The sequence below is a fragment of the Brassica napus genome, chromosome A3, assembly GCF_020379485.1.
Source record: "Brassica napus cultivar Da-Ae chromosome A3, Da-Ae, whole genome shotgun sequence".
In the NCBI taxonomy this organism is placed as follows: Eukaryota; Viridiplantae; Streptophyta; class Magnoliopsida; order Brassicales; family Brassicaceae; genus Brassica; species Brassica napus.
In genome coordinates this window covers 17,929,982-17,950,148 of record NC_063436.1, presented here as the reverse complement: position 1 = coordinate 17,950,148, position 20,167 = coordinate 17,929,982, and the positions used below count along the sequence as shown (strand labels likewise).

Sequence of the window (20,167 nt, the reverse complement as noted above, 5' to 3'; positions counted from 1 at the left end):
CCTCATCCCCTACCGCAAACTCTAGTCTCTTCCGGTGTTTGTCGGCGTAACTCTTCTGGCGGTCGTGAGCCGTTTTCAATCTGTCTCTGAGGAGTTCTACTTGCTTGATCGTTTCTCCAACTAGTTCGGGGGTCATATCTCGTTTCTCCCCCACTTCGGTCCAACATAAGGGGGTCCTACAGGGTCGCCCATACAATGCTTCGTACGGGGACATTTCGATGCTCGCATGGTAGCTGTTGTTATAAGAGAACTCCACCAACGGTAGATATTCGCTCCATTTACCCCCCCATTCCAAAACACTCGCCCTCAACATATCCTCGAGTGTCTGGATGGTCCTCTCGGACTGTCCATCCGTCTGTGGATGATACGCGGTGCTAAGGCGAACCTTGGTTCCCAATGCTCTTTGAAATGCCTGCCAGAAAGTTGAAGTAAACTTCGGATCCCGGTCAGATACTATGCTCACCGGTACCCCATGTAACTTCACTATGACGTTCAGATACTCGCGTGCTAAGTCCTCCGTCTTATCGGTGGTTCGTATAGGTAGAAAATGAGCCGTCTTTGTCAGGCGGTCTACTATCACCCATATAGCGTCCTTGTTTTTCGTGGTCCGTGGTAGCCCTGTGACGAAATCCATTGTCACCATATCCCATTTCCATTGTGGTAAGGGTAACTCCTGCAACAGTCCGCCTGGAACTCCGCGCTCCGCCTTAACCAGCTGACAGGTCTGACACCGGGCTATCCACAAAGCGACATCTCTCTTCATTCCTTCCCAGTGGTAGTACCGCTTCAGATCTTGGTACATTTTTGTCCGTCCCGGGTGAATTGCGAATCGTGATTGATGAGCTTGTGCCAGTAGTTCGTCCCTCAAGTTCCCTCCCTGTGGTACGCACACTCGGCCTTTAAACAGGATGGTACCATTCCCAGCCGTACGGTACCCGCTCACCTCCTTGTCGACCATCTTTTGGAGTGTGGAGTCCGTTTCCTGGGCCTTACTGATTCGACTCAGCAGGTCGGCTTGTTCCACAACCTCTAACCCGGCGCCCTCTTCGTTCACGGTCGTCGCACAGAGGTGCAGTTTTGATAAGGCTGTGGCAAGTTCCTGAGTTTCCCTTGCTCCGGAGATGTCTGATTTCCTTCGGCTTAAGGCATCTGCCACCAGGTTTGCCTTCCCGGGGTGATAATCGATGACCAGATCGTAATCTGCTAGTAGTTCCATCCACCTGCGCTGCCGTAGGTTCAGATCTCCTTGAGTGAACACATATTTCAAACTCTGGTGGTCCGTGAAAATTTGTACCTTCTCCCCATATAAGTACGATCTCCAGATTTTTAATGCAAATACCACTGCCGCTAGCTCTAAATCATGTGTCGGGTAATTAGACTCATGTTTCCGCAGTTTTCTGGACGCGTAGGCGATCACTTTTCCTTCCTGCATGAGTACGCACCCCACTCCGACCCTGGAGGCGTCGGTGTAGACCACAAATGGCACCCCTGGTCTAGGTAGGACCAGTACTGGGGCTCTAGTCAGCATGTCCTTTAGTTGTTTGAATCCCTCCTCGCACGCCTCTGTCCATTCGAACCTAACCTCCTTGCCTGTAAGGCGGGTGAGTGGCCTGGCTATTGTGGCGAACCCTAAAACATACTTGCGGTAGTATCCCGCCAACCCGAGGAAACTTCGTACTTCTGTTGCGTTACTTGGTGTTGGCCATTTCGTGATCGCGGTGATCTTCTCGGGGTCCACCGCTATCCCTGCTTCGGAGATCACATGACCCAGAAACCCAATCTTACGTTGCCAGAAACTACACTTGCTAAGCTTAGCATATAACCCATGCTCCCTTAACTTGTCCAGTACGATACCCAAATGGCGTCTGTGGTCCTCCCGGCTCTTGGAGTAAATTAAGATATCGTCGATGAAGACAATCACACACTGGTCCAGATAATCTCTGAAAATATCATTCATTAGCCCCATGAAAGCTGCCGGCGCGTTCGTCAGTCCAAAGGGCATTACTACGAATTCGTAGTGTCCGTACCGGGTACGAAAAGCTGTCTTCCTAATATCTTCTTCGTGAATAGGGATTTGGTGATAACCTCAAGCGAGGTCTATCTTCGAGAACCAAGTGGCTCCCTCCAGCTGGTCCATAAGTTCGTCTATACGGGGTATGGGATACTTATTTTTAACGGTAACTTTGTTCAATCCCCGGTAGTCGATGCACAGTCGGAGGCTCCCATCCTTCTTCTTTACAAAGAGTACCGGCGCCCCCCAAGGCGAGCTACTCGGACGTATGAATCCCTTTTCCACTAGTTCTTCCAGTTGTTTCTTCAGTTCAGCCATCTCTGCAGGCGCCAAACGGTAGGGGGCCCTGGAAACCGGTGCGGTTCCGGGTTCTAGCTCAATCGTAAAAGCGTTATTTCGTTGAGGTGGGGGTCCGCGTAGTGGTTTGAACACATCGGCATACTCTGCTGCTACAGGGATACTCTCCAGATCTGGCGCTTCGGTCTCACCCACCATTTCAATAGTGGCTAAAAAGGCTTCTCCTCCTTTCCGGATTGCTTCTTCAGCATGGGTCATCGACACCACAGTTATTCCGGTCCTAGTTCTCATTCCTCTGTACACGATTTGCCTCCCATCAAGCGGGATCCTAACGCATGCCTTGGCACACTCAACCACGGCTCTGTGTTGTGCTAGCCAATCCATTCCCAAGATCACCTCGTAACGCCCCAGTTCTAACTCCAGCAGGTCTCCGGGTAAGTTCACACCTGCGAGGATCACCGGTACTTCTTCATATCTACCCCTCGTGGCCATTTTCTCTGTTCCTGCCGTCTCGACTCCCGTCACCATGGTGTTGAAGTTCCCCTTAAAGTCCCACTCACGCGTAAGTCTAGGGCTTACAAAACTGTGAGTTGCCCCGGTGTCGAAGAGAGTGAACGCTGTCACTCCTCCGACCGCGACAGACCCTACACAACACTAACGCTAAGCTACACGACTACTACAGTTCTTTTCATATAACATAATCGTATTGTTAAATCAAACGTACCCGCGATCGGTTCGGCTCCATCGCGACCCTCGACGGCGTACGCTCTTGCCCCTGCGGCTTGCCCCCTCTGCTGTTGGGGTTGTGCCCCTTCCGCGTTTCCTCTTTGGAGTGTTGGGCACTCCCACGCCAGATGTCCCTCCTGGCCGCAGCGGTAACAGCGCCTGCGTTGGCCTTGTCTCTCCTTCGGGCAATCCCTCGCTATATGTCCGCGCTCGCCGCAGGTGAAGCATGCTCCCATCCTGCACTCCCCTGCATGGAATCGTCCACACCTCTCACATGCGGGCCTTAACGGAGCAGGCTCAGCCGCGGGTTGTGCATCCCGGGGCCGTTTGGTACCCCGGTTCTGGGAGTTCTGGTTCTGTTTTCGCTCTTCCTCGAGCCCTGATTCTTGTTCTGCGGCTTTCTCAATCAGCTCATGGACATCACGATAGTCCCTCACGTTGCAGCTATTCCTCAGTTCCACTCTCATACCTTTGAGGAAACGGCGGATTAAGTCGTGATCACTCAGGTAGTGACCCGCAAATCTCCGAAGTCGGTTGAACTCGTCCCCGTAGTCTCGTACATTCCTCGACCCTTGACGGATGTCCTGAAACTTGCTTTCCATCGCGTCCATGGCTTCTAAGGGAAAGTACTTCCCATTGAATGCCTCCAGGAAATCATCCCAGGTCAGTCGTATCCCGTGTGACCTTTCGACCACTTCGTCCCACCACACTAGTGCGTCGTCTTTAAGGTAGTGAGCAGCCAGGTCCCTACGGAACTCCGGTGGGCACCTTGCAGAAGCGAAGTTCCTCTCGAGTTGACGTCTCCAATTATCCGCGACAATCGCGTCGGCCTTTCCATTGAAAAACTCCGTCTGCATACTCTTCATGTGTCTCAGCATGTCCCAGTAGTTGGGTCCGGGGGCGTGCACCACCGCAGGCGCTGCCGGGGGTGGAGGCGGCGGTGGCGGATTCTGGGCCGCCCCGGGTGGTATGGGGTTGTCCCCCGCATCTGCGGCGGCTTCACCATTGGGCAGATGACCCCCATAGGCATCGCGGTATCTTTGCAGTTCTGCCAGGAGCGCTGCATTCGCCACGTTCGGCATTTCCACTGGGTTCTCATTCTCAGGTGCGCCCCCTCTTCGGCTTTCTGCCTCGCTGGAGGCTTGAGACGCGGACCTGGTGACCCGTCGCGTCGCTCTCAGGTTGGCCGTAGCTGGCCTTGCAACTCTGGCATTCTTGGGAGGCATCCTGTTGACAAGTGAAGGAGTATTAGCCACGGTTCTACTCAAATTCTATTGTCCACCGAGTGAGCTAGGAGTTCCGTCCGAGTGGTGCATTTTTTTTTTTTTTTTTTTTTTGAAACCCTTTTTGAAATACTTAGAAAGACGTTCGGAAGAAGTTCCTTTGAAACCCGGGTTTTCCTACTTCTACCCGACCCTTCCCTACCCACCCGGGACAGCACCGGGTGGGTTTAACCCGCTCTGATACCAATTGTAAAGGCCTTGGCCCGATGAACCCTATCAAATACTTTAACTCAAACCTTTTCGTTCAAAAAGCTCTTATTAAAACCCAAACTGTCTTACATAAAACCGAACTCAACTAAAAACTGAATGTCGAATAAAACTTAGGAAGAAATGGCGGAAAGAAAAGAATCCAAATGAAAGACTCGAGAAAACACTTGCACCATACGGACATCTACTCCCGCTCCCTCTCGGCCATACCTGTAAAAAGAGGGGTGAGTACACAATACTCAGTGAGGGCAGGTTCTAGGAACCCACGAACTCAGCTCAGGAAGAGCAAACAATCACAAGTCATGAGCTAATAAGATCTATCACACAGAATCCCATACTACCCGACATGAACTAAAGACCCTACAATGCATATCCTTTTCATCTTTTCCTCTTTTCCTCTTTTCCTCTTTTCCTCTTTTCCTCTTTTCCTCAGTGGGTAGCCCCCCACTAGGCTTCTACCCCATATTCATGTGGATTCGCCACATCTCCTATGGGTGCTTCCATATTCATGTGGATTCGCCACATCTCCTATGGATACCTAGCGTGGACTACTTACCCCACCTACAAACCTTAGACTCTCTATATGATCCCTTATTCGTACTTATTCTTACATCTTTCACTTATCATTCACAACACGTCTCATCATCTTATCATCATTTCTTGACCACCCTAACATGCCTATGTTCTTATCACTTCAACATGTACTACCGTCTAAACAAGATCAATCACATAACATATCACACATACACACAAGATCTAGATCTGATTAACAAAGGACTAAGTCCCATTGATTACTCAACATGAGACAAGTTCACAGCAAGTCCTCACCTTAGCTTTTTGCAGAAGTAGGTCTAGATCTAGGTTTGGGAAACAGTCACTTCTCGAGATCTGGTTAGAGAATTGGATTCACACAAGAGAGAGATGGGTTTAGGATCTGTCATTTCCAATGACTTAGAACTAGAGATCTTAGGTTTACCTTTAGGGTTCAGATCTCAGTTGCTTGCACGAAACTGAATCAAGGAGGCGACGGCTAGGGGCTCGGTCGCGGCGGCTAGGGCTTCGCGGGCGGCTGGCGGCTGGCTTCGCCGGTGGTGGGGCGGCGGCGGCTTGAGGCGGAGGCGGCGGCGGGGTTCTGCTCGGGCAGGGCTTCGCTTGCTGTCTCTCTTGTGGCTGAACCCTAGGGGAACTTCTCCTTTTATAAGCAGTGGGAGGGGTTATGTCTAGGGTTTCTTCTTCTTGGGCCTCCTGCATTTGAGTCCCCTTTTGGGCCGGGCCCGGGATGTTACAATATTCCTCGGGATTTTTCTCCGATAACATGCCCGTTTAGTATTATTGTTATTTAAAGAATACTAGGATAAGACCCGCGCCTTGCGCAGGATTAAGTTATTATTTTTTATTATATTTTGGAAAATGAAACAATAGTTTGGCTTCATTTGGATTAATCCGGATATCGGATTGGTTTCGGTTCGGTTCGGTTTTTCTCGGTATTTGGTTAGTAAAATATAACTACTATTCTAAATCCATATTTACTTTGACTTTAGTTTTTCACATACTTTTGAAAGATTTCAACTGGACGACTAAATTGATCAGCCAATCTTGTTGCTTTAAATCATTAGTGTTTATATATATATATATATATATATATATATATATATATATATATATATATATATATATATATATATATATATATATATATATATATATATATATATATATATATTATTTAGTTTGAATATTCATTAAATAAAAATTCATACGCGTTATATTTTATGATCATTTGTAACTTATTATAACAAAAAAATAATCTATTGATCACAAAATTTTCAGAGTGGGAATATTCAAATTTCTAATAATATATAGACGTTTTGAAAAATTCAAATATAACATATAAGAAAAAATATAAATGTTTTTATTATATATTTAATGTGATTTTTTAATATCTTTCAATAATATAAAATTAAAAAAAAAGAACTAAGATACCAAAATTGTTATCAAATATTTATTATTCATAATAATTAATTTTCATATATACGTTAATCATATTAGGTAATTTCGTAGCTTCTAATTAAGGAAAGTGCAAAAAAAAATTGGTAGATTATTTATCAATTCGATAGTTAGTTTAATAAAAAATATAATGTAAGTCAAGATGGACCAACCTATTTTTTCTAAGAATAGTATATTTTATATAGTCATTTATTAAATGAGAATTTATAATCATACAGTTCTATGATCATTCATATCATTTTATAACTGAATATTTAAATCATCGATAACAAAATTTTCAATGTGAAATCTTTAATAAGTTTATAATTTATAAATGTTTTTGAAAATTCATTGAAAGTTTTAATATTAAAATATTTATGTAATCTTATGGTATATATTATAATCTATATATATATATATATAATATATATGTTTTATTATTAAATGATATTTTTTACTCATATGGTTTTAAAATAATGTGTATCTTCTTATAATATTAAATAAAAATTCATCTTAATACAATTTTATGATCATTTGTAACTTATTATGACAAAAAAAATAATCTATTGATCACAAAATTTTCAGAGTGGGGATCTTCAAATTTCTAATAATTTATAGACGTTTTGAAAAATTCAAAATATAACATATAAAAAAAATTATAAATGTTTTTATTATATATTTAATGTGATTTTTAAATATATTTTAATAATATAAAATTAAAAAAAGAACTAAGATACAAAAATTGTTATCAAATATTTATTATTCATTATAATTAATTTTCACATATACGTTAATCATATTAGGTAATTTCGTAGCTTTTATTTAAGGAAAGTGCAAAACATTTTTTGGTACGTTATTTATCAATTCGATAGTTAGTTTAATAAAAAGTGTAATATAAGTTAAGATGGACCAACCTATTTTTCTAGGAATAGTATATTTTATATAATTATTTATTAAATAAGAATTTATAATCATACGGTTCTATGATCGTTCATATCGTTTTATAACAAAATATTTAAATCATCGATAACAAAATTTTCAATCTGAAATTTTTAATAAGTTTATAATTTATAAATGTTCTTGAAAATTCATTGAAAGTTTTAATATTAAAATATTTATGTAATCTTATGGTATATAGTGTTTAATATATATATATATATATATTTATTTTATTATTAAATGATATTTTTTACTCATATGGTTTTAAAATCATGTGTATCTTCTTATAATAAAAATGTTAAACCATTGATCATTAATTTTTAACATAATAATTTTAATAGTTTTAGTCATTTATTGTCGTTTTTAAAAATTCAAAATATAACATATACGAAAAAATCTAAATTTTATTTTTATAGCTAATTTGATTGTTTAATTTATTTTAATAATATAAAATTAAACAAAAAATGATGGAGGAGATATACATTGTTATCAAATCTTTATTATTAAACTCATTAATTGTCATATATATATTAGTCATTTATGGTAATTCCGTAGGTTTTCTTTAAGGAAAGAAAATATCATATCATATCATTATATCATATAGTTTGACCAACTTATGTATCTAACAACATATAAAAATCGAATGTGGACCTACTTATTTTTCAATTGAATGTAATTGACTACCTAATTGAGTGCCACCTATGCATTGGGGCCTCTTTTAATTAATACAAAATTGAGGTTACATCTTTTCAAATGTTTCTCAATTAATATATAAGGGATATATATGTACTAGTAGTATTTAGGTTTCTGCTTCATATTTTCATTGCAAACATATAATGATATGATATGAAACCAAAAAAAAACGTATTAAATAAATAATAACGTAACTGACGCTATACTGAAATATTAAGAACTACATAAGTTCCATTGTCGGTAATTCAAGTTAATTAATCTGGTCTTAAGTTTTTAACCTTTGAGTCCGAGATAATAATTTAAGAAAACGTTGATAAAAGAGACTAAACACATAAACACAGTTACGTCGCCAGAGAATCAAAGCGGTGTTGACCTCCACCGTTTTTGGTCGCCGTCTTTATATTATATGCCTTTTATGTTATTAGAAAAAATGAAATGTAAAATGTAGGTGCATTGTATGAGTTAGTTAGTGTTAAAAACAAGGTTTTGGAAGAAAATCGATTTTTCGATGATATATTTACTGAATTATATGGTCGTTCAGAAGGAATCAATGACACGATCAAACCGTCCAATATGAAAAGACATCAAACCATAAACAATAAAATGTGAATATATAAATAAGCAAAAAGGCAAGAGTGATTCTGATACAAAAAATCTTACAAAAGTAAAACAACGGTTGTAAGAGTTTTCGCATGCCGACAACTTCCGACAAGTGTTGTTCTAAAAGGTTCAAAAACATTTTCAACTGTGTTACACCAGCAGCATATATATTTATTCTTATTCCAACTATAAGAAAATCAAAAATATTTCAAGAAAGCAAAACGCGCGGCCGGAGTCAGTGGTGGTGCTCATGAATCATGATCTTCATCACCGTGACCATCCGGAGGTCCACCAGGACCAACCACTTCCAGCTGCAACACATACATTTAACCAGTTCAATATTCATAAATGCAAAATCTCAACGAGTTCTTGTTCTAAATCCTTTTACGGTTTCGTTTATTTACCAATTAAAGCAAATCCGATACTAGAGTTGTAAGCTTACCTCAAAGTACTGAGTGCAAACAGGGCATTCAAAAGACTTTCCTTTCTCCAGCCAGAACCACACAACATCATGTTCATCCTCTGCAAAGTACATCAGACCAAAATCAATGGCTAATAGACATCTAGTGCTCCAAACAGTTTGCAAATAATGAAAGAAACACTTTAATAATCAACGATAACAATCATTCATTTTTTTGCCTCTTCTCATCCGTTTTACGACACTAGAGACAGTGAGAATGGGATGAACATACCTCCTTCGCCACCAGGGCATCCTACAATTCGCTTGTCATAGTAGGACTTTACAACAGCAGGAGCCTCCTAAGGTAAACACAATTTGGAATTAATAAAGATGACAAAGCTGTTATCAAATGGTAGCCAAACGGGAATAAATGCTGCTTACTCCAAATGAAAATATCTCAACTATGTTATACAATTATACAGCATGCGCTAGTCATATAACCCACCTATGATTTCAGGTATTACAAGAAAGAGTTCTTAAAAAAAAATAGAAATTCAACTAACCTTAGTTCCAAAAGGACCTTCAGGAAAGTCAATGTCAAGCAGCCTCCTCCCCTATTCCCCAACAAAAAAAAACAAGGAGCGTGTTATCAAGCAGAAAGATTGTTTCACACGTTTGCACAAAATGCATAGAGACTCAAAGATTAGCTATCACCTCGAGTTCAGCTTCCTTCTCATGACCGGTGGAAATGGGGATTACATCCTCCACCTTCTTCTTCGCAAAAGTCTATACTACTACAGAGCCCCAATACATATCAAATATGAGTATTAAACCAATCTACTTGGTTCGTTTTAGCAAACGCATTAATCATCTCAGATACCAATACATATTCTATATCCATCCTATAAATCTAAATCCACCGCAAAATCGAGATCTGTAGCAACGATGTGTCACATGATTCGGAGCTGAAATGGCGAGGGATGATGGAAGAAGAAGAAGCAGAAATGGCTGATTGATTGGCAGCGAGGTAGGAGCCAGCGGGTCTCGCGGTGGCGGCTATCGATCGACAAGGAGGAGAAGCCGCGGCGAGATCAGAGGCTAAGGTTTTGAGACCGGAGGAGACGTTTCTTCTCCACATGGTGACGAACGATGATGACTCTGAGACGATTCTGATGCCCCCTTTGGTGGAAGAATAGAGATTCTAATTTAACTCGTACGTGACAAGTTTAGCGGAAATGGTGCAGTAGCCGGAGTTCGAACACGCGAAAGATGTCTTGATTGTGTCAGCTTTTGATCAATTGTCTGTTTCACTTTTGAACGATGAAGCATTAGAATAAATGACGAGTTCTAAACCATTACAAGTTTTGGAAAAGCAAAAGTTTTCAAATCGAGATGGTTTTCGAGTGATAAATCTATAAAAAAAACACATGAAATGTTGTGGCACAGTAGATTGGTTCATGCGAGTAAGAAGAGTTGTTACAAAAAAAGGGGGAACCACGGTCATAAGAGTTTTGGCATTTAGAAACTCCGATGCCTGAGTGTTGGTTCAAAAGGATCGAAAAATATTTGTTTATTCTAATAAAGAAATGTAGAACATTTGAAAACCCTGAAAACAAAATGTTAGTCTCTCAGTGATGGTGCTCATCGTCTTCATCACCGTGACCATCAGGAGGTCCACCAGGACCAACCACTTCCAGCTGCAAAAACATACATTTTAACCTAGTCAATATTAGGAAAGCCTCACGAGGTTCTTGCTCTAGTCCTTTTACTAATTATCCTGACCTATGACTATGAGAGATGAGACTCTATTCGATTTATTTACAATTTAGAGCATCTGAAACGAGTTTAACTAACCTCAAAGTACTGAGTGCAGACCGGAAAAGACTTTCCTTTCTCCAGCCAAAACCACACAACATCGTGCTCCTCCTCTGCAGTTTTCAAGAGTAATAAAAATTAGATAAGTCTTTGGTAGATAATGTGTACACTGGTTTGTTAGATACATGTATGAAATATTCAACAAAGACAACAAAAAGAAACTTGGAGTATATGCCATTAAGAGAAGACGAGGTGAGCTTACCTCCTTCACCACCAGGGCACCCCACAATCCGCTTGTCATAGTAGGACTTCACAATAGTAGGAGCTTCCTGAGGTAAACACACTTTGGTATCAATAAAGATGACAGCATTGTTAACAAAAGCTAGCCAAACGAGAATGAATGTTGCTCACTCAAGAGATAAAGTGACATGAGACAATGATAAGATCAAATGCAAAAATTCAGCCCTCATACATCCATACTCCTGTATGATTTCAGAAATGCAAAAAAGAAAACTTAAGAATGCTAAGAAATTAACTTTCATGATCTACAGACACTTGCACATGCTATATATGACATCTGCAAATTTTCGTCATCATCGTGGAAATAAACGTCACAGACAATGGACCATATATTAAACTGGTAATAGAAACTACACTAAGCTTTGTGCCAAAAGGACCTTCGGAGAAGTCAATGTCAAGCAGCCTCCTACCCTGCTCCAGGAAAACAAAGAAAAAGTTAAAACTTTAGTTCCTCAACTGAAGAGTACAATCAAGCAGAAACATACACTTAACGCCTAAACTTCATTCATGGGTAACAATATGATCACATGTGAAGTTGCAGTAAAACACATTTGCATCACAGTGTCATACTCATACACATACATTAAGATACATAGAGACTCAAAGATTAGGAATCACCTCAAGTTCAGCTTCAAGCTCCTCCTTCTCATGTCCAATAGCAATGGGCATCACATCCTCCACCTTCTTGTTTGCATGGGTCCCCACTGCAAATTTAAAAGGGTTATAATAGTCATTCACCACCCTCTACACCCACTAAATCCATAGCATGTGGATCAAAATCCCAAACCCGAGATCTGAATCCGAAACAACTATAGGCAACGATTTATCACCTGGTTCCGAGCTGAAATGACGAGTGACGAAGGAGCGGGAGCAGAAACGGATGATCGATCGGCAGAGAGGTAGAAGCCGACGGGTCTCCCTGCGGCGGGAATCGATCGACGAGAAGGAGAAGCGGCGACGACATCGGCGGCTAGGGTTTTGAGACCGGAAGAGACGATTTTTCTCCACATCGTGATGGTGACTCGGAAGGGTTTCGAGTAGCAATTGTTTGTGTTGTGATCTCAGGTCAAACCTCGAGCGATTAGCCAAACCTCTTCACCGATTCGAACCTTTTTTTGTGGCCTTTGGAGAGAGATTAGAGATTTCTAATTCCAAATTGGTCACTCGCACGTGAGGCACTACACTTACACACGTGTCAAACTACACATGTAGTAGTGATATTAAGTGGGTTTTATGTAGGAAAATAAACCTGCTAACCCAATATGATTTTTGGGTTGTGTGCCTATTTCTGTGAATGTCGATATAAAGTAAATATCTGAGCCCATGTAATTTCAATGCATTTTTTGGGAAGTTGTTGATGAAGAAATTTTTGATACCACCAACAATTATTTACTTATTTACGAATATGTTAATTAATCAAACTTATGAAGAAAAGAAAACTGATTATAAAACTCTCTCATTTTCTTTGAAAAATAATTGAATAATACATCCAATGAATAAAGACGTCTACTTGGACATAGTCAAAAAGAAAAAACCAAAAATAAATATCGCAAAATAAATAAATAAACCAAATAAAGTGAAAAGTGCAACAGATGGAAACATTGCCCAATTGGCAAAACAACGCTGCTCAGCTCCACGCCTTCAATCTTATCCACATCTACTAAAGAAACAACAATGATCCAATGCGCTCATCTCCACCCTAACTATCGTGGTGCATATCGCTTTCAACGCTGTACATTTTCCCCGATAATACCCCTTCGTTGCGCAACCCACACTATAAATATCCAATCTATTTTAACAAAATTTAATAACCAATCCACGTTCTTTATCCCCCAAATAAACACTCTTTACGTTTTCGGATTAATCCCACGATCCATTACAATGGCTACAATCATCTCCTGCTCCGCTCTCCCTTCGATCCGTGCATCTTCCGGATCCATCAGAAAACCGGATCCAACCGGGAAGAAACCCGGTTCATGGTGGGCTCCTCTCTTCGGCTGGTCATCGGAACCAGATTACGTGAATAACAATAACAACAGCTCCTCGGCTAGTCTGGATTCAGATCTGGATAAAACTACGCGGAGGTGTCTCACAGAGGAGAAGGCGAAGCAGCTCCGCATGAAAATCGCCCAAGTCTCCACGTTCCACGAAGTCATGTATCATTCCGCTATCGCGTCACGGCTCGCGTCTGACGTGTCCGTTCGGGTCAACGAGTAATTGGATCGGGTCACGGATAATAAATAAATAATTCATCGAACTAAAATTTCTTTTTCGGATCAACAACCTCTTTTGATCGATGTTACTCCTCAAGAACCGTGTTGGATTGCGTATCGTCGTCCATCTAGATCGTGCGCGTTGTTGTTTCTTGTCAACCGTTGGATTGTCATTTAGTTTAGCTTTTTTTAACCAATATATAAATATACAATAATGCTGACCGTTGGATTTCTAGTTGAAGTTTAAGACAAGTGTAAAGTTGGGTTCACGTGTGTTACCCAAAAACTTATTAATTATCAGAACTATTATTAGAAGCTTGGATCCATAACGTATTAATAAATGTGGTTACAAAATTGTATCATAAACTACTTAATAGGCCCATATTTCGGCCCGTTTATGATGATTTATATCTTTTCTGCTGAACCGGAGAGGCGATATGTAAGAAAAGCCAAACCGAATCGAATCAATTAGTATCACACCCAAAGACGATAACCGGTTTAAAGCCCTGTTCAGAAACGCGGTAGGCGCTACGCGTGCGGTCGAATAGGGTCTTGCGCCGAATCAATTAAGCGGAGACTATTTGGGAAGTAACCGGCGATTTGTTTTAAGTTATGTATAATATTTGTAACATAAAACGTAAATACAGTGTGGTGTAGTGGTAAAAGACTTTGCATTTAACCAAGGAATCTAACTTCAAAGCCCTATTACTGCATTTTAATAGTCTTTTAGGTTTTTTTTTAATGAAAGGTATAACCGTCATTTACATATCATTTTTCTCTTTATGCTTTTAGTTCTCTGCAACTGTAAAAACGTGATGGCTATGGGATTTTGACGGGTTTTGTAACAATTTTCTTCATTTTTCTTTTTGTTTTGCCATAACTGCACAAATATAAAGTAGATTATTAGATTTATAGGTCCAAAAACGTAAAAAAAAAGTAATTTTTTTTCAAATCCGATTTTTTGAGCGCATAGCTCCAATTCGCCACAGTTGCTCACCCTATAGCGATTTCTCAGCCGTTTAATCGACTAGGCGGCCGAGTTTTAGAACACGGACTAAAATTATAAAGAAATAACAATATGCAGAGAGCATGGATCGAACATGCGGCACCCATCCACTAGAGATGATGCTCTACCAACTGAGTTACGTTATCCCTGCTTGTCGTTAATAGATGGAAGAATACTGTATATATTATGATTTCATGATGGTATTACTATCAACCTTGCCCCTTTACTTGTTGCATACGCGTTACTTTGCAATCTTATTGAATGTCCCCAACTAAATGTTCTCCTAGATCCGCCTTTGCCAACTATGGTAAGGATCATAGTGAACTGCTACATTTCCGACAAGGAATGCTTGGGTTTTGCTGCCAAGTTCACACCCATATGTAGGTTTTGATTGGTAACTCGGAATGGCGTATCATACGTCATTTCACAAGTATTTTACCGATCAACAAAATATTGTGGAATGAAAAACGCTAACAAAAATATTAAGACAGAATTCATTAAGTGGAAAAGTGAGTTCTAGTAGATTATGGCAAAATAATTTATAAAATCAATACTTTCTTACTATTAAATTATATGCTAATACTATCTTAAATTTTAAAATACATAGCAATAATTTTTTTAATGATAAATAGTTATGTTGTAAATAAAGTTATAATATAATTTGTATATTATTAAATGTCAATCTATTATTAGAACGTATTGAAAGATAAGCTAGATATTTAAAATAAGAAGTAAAATCTTTTTAGATAAATTTTAGTTATTTTCACATTTTGTAATAACTAGTTTAATTATTGATATTTATTTTTTATTATATAAAATTGAATACTATATAAAATAGTGTGATCAGTTTAATAGATTCCACCATTCCACAAATTTAAAATTTTTCTGCGCCTTAATTAAATTTTTTCGCAATTTAACTATTTTTCTGCCATTAAATGATGGTTACCAATCATAGTCTTTCTCACTTGTGCTTTTTGAAAGTCCATGGTTACTGCATCTAACTATCTTCGTGGTGACTTCTCTTCTACCAATTGTCTATGTAAGTTTCCCTGCACAACATCTTCACTGATGGTGCCAAATACAGCTTATTAGAACAACTTCATCATATGTACTATGAAAAGGTAAATGAAATCAAGCTTCTTATGTGAGAAAAAAAAATCAAGCTTCTTATGATCTTTATCAGTTTGTGTAAAGGTGACCCAAACACCAAAGAACAGCCAAGCCCATATGTGTAGATAGATAGACCTTCAATGGGCCATCAACGGGCTAAACCGGTTGGTGTGTCATCGCACTAATGATGTGTTGTGAATGTGCAATGGGAACAAAAAGAGACGTTAGAGAGAGAATCTTATTCTTGGCATGTACGTGTGTGTGATGAGACAAACGGCATGGTCATTATAACTCGAAACCGGGACCATGCATTGTCGTTTCACTACAAAACCCACATGGAGAGAAGGATATTACAAAAGAGCAATAAGAGAGACTCTGATTCTTTTGTCTTTCCCAAAACACTGTCTTTTTCTTAGCTCAATATATACTATAAGTTTACCTCGTTAGTTTCTTTTGACAATCAAACTCGCAGTCATTCATTCATGAATGTACTTCGTTTGTTATATATATAACCTGTTTTTACAAAACATTTACTGTTTGAATTCGTCAAACAATGATCCTTTCTAGGTCATTCTTGTTTAGACCAACCAAAATCAGTTTTACAGTCGAGATTAAACCGATGCTGTAAAAACTCATTTATTATATATCTTGCAATATATCGATATCACTAGAATACGGTTTACCATTGTCATGGCGGAGATGAATAAGGACACGTTTATGCATTGATTATATTCCCTTTGTAATAAGACAATTATGTAATTAAGATGGGTATTGTCTCCATCCTTCTCTTATATTTATCTTCCTACAGGCTCTCAATCCTCTTAACATTAGGAATTTAGGATCATGTATTCTATGTATCATCTCATATAAAACCATAAAACATTTATTTTCATGATTTATTACCTTCTTAATTTATTAAAAATAATGAAAAACTATGAAGACACTGAAATATGAAATTGCATGAATACATATCAAAGTTTTACGGAATGAATATTAATCATATATTATAAGAAAATGTAAAAGGACCACCCATCATTTTTCTTACAATATAAAAACCATTCTACTAGTTCTACATTCTACCACACTGAACTTCAAGCTCACGGTGAAAAGACAAAAAAAAAGAAAGAAAAAAAGCGAAACAAAATGGAGAAACCACCTTCGCCGGAACCCGTCACCGTCTACGCCAATCCACCGTCCCATTATCACCAAGAAACCTTCGCCGCCGGTGAGATGGAGTACTACTCTTGGTTCGACGAAGCCTCTATCCAAGACATGAACTACTTCGTCAAAACCATCACCGGCATCAAATCCAAAGGCATCCGACCAGACCTCATCGGCTCCATCATCGCTCATTACGCTTCCAAGTGGCTCCCTGATCTCTCCGGTAACGTCTCCGCCGTCACGGCACCACCACCACCACCGACGGAGAGCGTTACGGCTTCTGTAATGAAGAAACGCTTTTTCGTCGAAACTCTAACCGGAATCCTCCCTCCGGAGAAAGACTCCGTTCCATGTAACTTCCTCCTCCGTCTCCTCAGGACGGCGAAGATGGTCGGAGCCAATCAGAACTACTTAACGGAGCTCGAGAACAGAGTGTCTTGGCAGCTGGACCAAGCCTCTATCAAGGAGCTCATGATACCTTCGTTTAGCCACACGTGCGGGACTTTGCTCGACGTTGAGCTCGTGACTCGTCTCGTGAAGAAGTTCGCTGGTTTGGACAGTGAAGGTGTTAAGACTGGTGCGGCTCTCGTTAAAGTGGCCAAGCTTGTTGACTCTTACCTCGCTGAAGCTGCTATTGACGGTGGTTTGACTCTACCGGAGCTTATATCACTAGCCGAAGCTCTGCCTAGCCATGCTCGTACCACAGAGGATGGCTTGTACCGCGCCATTGATACATATCTCAAGGTAATGATAATAAAGTGTTTGTCAATAAATCGAGACTAATATGAAGAAAGCAAAAAAAAAACTATATGGAGGCAAATATTCATTTTTAAGGTTTGTTTATTAATTGTGTGAATTTAAAGATAAATGTTTTACAATAAAATTTTGTTTCAAAATGATATATTTTTTTTTAATGCAAAATTTATTAGTTAATAATGGAAACTGTAAGTTTAGAATTATTTAAAGAAAATTAGAAAACTAAATTGCACTTATTCAAATGTTATTGGTCTAAAGTTGTAGAAAACAATTAATTGCAGATAATTATGTATTTATATTTAATTTTTAATATTGTTAATATGTGTGAAACACAAAAATATGCATTTTTAGAAACAGAATGAGTAATTCTTTAGAGAGAAAAAGACTAGGATAACACCAAACCAAGTTTTTGTTCCCAAAGTAGCATTCAAGGTTCAAAGTCACAAAAGTAGGTTTCATTAAAGAGGTAAATATACATTTATACCCCTTGGGTTAATTAATTCAAACCTTAGGGTTTAGAGTTAAGGGGTGGGGTTTTGGAATTAGGGTTTAAAATTTTATAAAAAATAAATACTAAAATAAAAAATAAAAATTTTAAAAACAGTTTCAAAAAATATTTTTAAATTATAAAAAGAAAATTTGAAAAAAAAATAAAAAAAAATTTCAAAAAATAAAAATAAAAATTTCGAATCTGAAAACACATAATCTGAAACTATAAAAAAAATTTCTTTTTTTTTTTTATTTTTATTTTTATTTTATTATTTTTATTTATTTTTGTTTGTTTATTTAATTTTAAACCAAGGGTATTAGGGATATTTTACCCTTTAATGAATGTCATTTTTGTGACTTTCTCCTTCTAGTGCTATTTTTGAGACATAAACTTCAAAATGTGCTATTATTGACAATTGCCCTTCTTTAGATCCATATTTGTATTTTTTTAAACCTTTATATTATTTCTGCTTTTGGAAAAATATCTTATTTGGTAAAATAGGTTTATTTAATCCCCAAGAAATCAACATAAAGTTTATATATTTGAAGTTGAGACTCAATTCAAGATTTTCAAATTCCATTACAGGCACATCCTCAGGTGATGAAGCAAGAAAGGAAAGAACTGTGTAGACTCATCGATAGCAGAAAGCTATCACCAGAAGCAGCTCTACATGCAGCTCAGAACGATCGTTTACCTGTGAGATCAATCATCAGAGTGTTGTTCACTGAGCAGACAAAGCTAAGTCGTCACACTGACTGGAGTCCATCTGGCTCACATTACTCCGAGCCAGGCTCTGGACCACAGTGCTTGTCTAAACGCGAGATGAATGTCCAGCAAGCGGAGATAAAGAGGCTTCGAGATGATGTGTTGAGGCTCCAGAGTGAGTGCGGTGCAATGCATATGCAGATGGAGAGGCTTATGGAGAAGAAGAGTAGCGGTGGTGGGAGTAAAGGGTTTTTTCGGTGGAAGAGGCTTGGGTTAGGACCTTCTATTAGAGGAAGTGTTGGCGTTGAAAAGATGATGAACGATGAGGAAGAAGTAGGTGATAATGGTGAAGGCTTTGAGCCACGGACTCCGGGGAATATGAAGACAAGACTTGTTAAAGGAAGAACAACACCTTCAAGGTGGAGAAAATCTATGTCTTAATGTTTGCATTAAGGATAAACTAAAACAAACACGCTACTATATTACACGTGGAGGACCAACAATAAAGAAGTCTTTTTTACACACAAACAATGAATCACCAAATTGATCACACGTTTTAGAAACAAAAATGCATGTTATGAAGATGTAGTCTGAAATTTGATAGCTCGTTTGATTGTTTGGAGAGGTGACTTGATGATGTTGTTCTTAACGATGGGAGAAGGAGATGATGGAATCCTTCTGACAGCTCTAGCACTCTCTGACCTCTCCACCACTTTATCTCTGCCACTCTTCTCTGGTGTGTTCTTCATATCAAAACTCATTCTGCTTCTATGAAAGCTTTCAGTTCTTGTTTGTGTTGTTGTTGTTTGCCTCATCAGCCTGTAACGGCTAGTCCACATCTTCCTCATTAACCTTTTCAAGTAGAGGGAACTTGTGGTCCAGTTTCTATATCATTTCATCAATCTTCTTGCTTCTTTCGGCTTGAAGATCATGTGGACTGTTTTGCTGTTGGCTCCTAGTTAAAACATGGAGCCGTTTCTCAACATCTCCTTTCCCTCGCTCTCTCCTGATTTCTTCATCTTCCTCACTCTATGGTTCCTTAATAAAAGAGGAACTTATAGCAGCAAAAAATAGACAGGAGCTGATCACTGAAATCAGACAACAAACATAAACACTAAAATCTCAAACAAAAGGAAGATAGTTAGAGGATGTGTGTATATACTTGAGCAAGGGAACCAATTATCACAACCCCAAGCAAGAGGGGAAGCTGAATCAGTGTGGAAGTAATGAACCATGCCACAAACTAAGTGAAGCATCCTGACCCATGAGAATCTGAAAATAGACTCTAGTGTTAGTTAGTGTGACAATTTCATTGTTTGACGAGGGAATATATACCCTTACCATAGATGATTAAGTTGTTTTCACAAGAGACTTAAAACGATCATGGCTTTTGTAACCCATATGATCATGTTAAAAGATTGCATTACAACGAATCCAAAAGTATTAGAGTATATGTAATCATGGGCATA

General features: G+C 39.0%; 3 protein-coding genes and 2 pseudogenes across 3 annotated transcripts; 2 read left to right on the top strand and 3 right to left on the bottom strand.

Annotated features, from left to right (window-relative positions):
* Positions 1-2,086: 2,086 nt before the first annotated feature.
* On the bottom strand, positions 2,087-4,260 carry LOC125607175. Its single transcript, XM_048777009.1, has 2 exons — positions 3,033-4,260; positions 2,087-2,952 (listed from the first exon to the last, which is right to left on the bottom strand). The coding sequence occupies exons 1-2, from the start codon at positions 4,258-4,260 to the stop codon at positions 2,087-2,089; spliced, it is 2,094 nt and encodes a 697-aa protein (XP_048632966.1).
* A 4,474-nt stretch (positions 4,261-8,734) lies between these two features.
* Positions 8,735-10,323, bottom strand: LOC106442222 (annotated as a pseudogene).
* Positions 10,324-10,575: 252 nt separating this feature from the next.
* LOC106439416 lies at positions 10,576-12,867 on the bottom strand (annotated as a pseudogene).
* Positions 12,868-13,038: 171 nt separating this feature from the next.
* BNAANNG26280D lies at positions 13,039-13,785 on the top strand. The gene has a single exon (XM_013880857.3). The coding sequence runs from the start codon at positions 13,139-13,141 to the stop codon at positions 13,472-13,474; it is 336 nt and encodes a 111-aa protein (XP_013736311.1). The 5' UTR covers positions 13,039-13,138; the 3' UTR covers positions 13,475-13,785.
* Positions 13,786-16,568: 2,783 nt separating this feature from the next.
* LOC106439414 (coleoptile phototropism protein 1-like) lies at positions 16,569-19,327 on the top strand. The gene is made up of 2 exons (XM_013880856.3): positions 16,569-17,491; positions 18,579-19,327. Exons 1-2 carry the CDS (start codon positions 16,730-16,732, stop codon positions 19,137-19,139), a joined length of 1,323 nt encoding a protein of 440 aa, XP_013736310.2. The 5' UTR covers positions 16,569-16,729; the 3' UTR covers positions 19,140-19,327.
* The last annotated feature ends 840 nt before the right edge of the window (positions 19,328-20,167 follow it).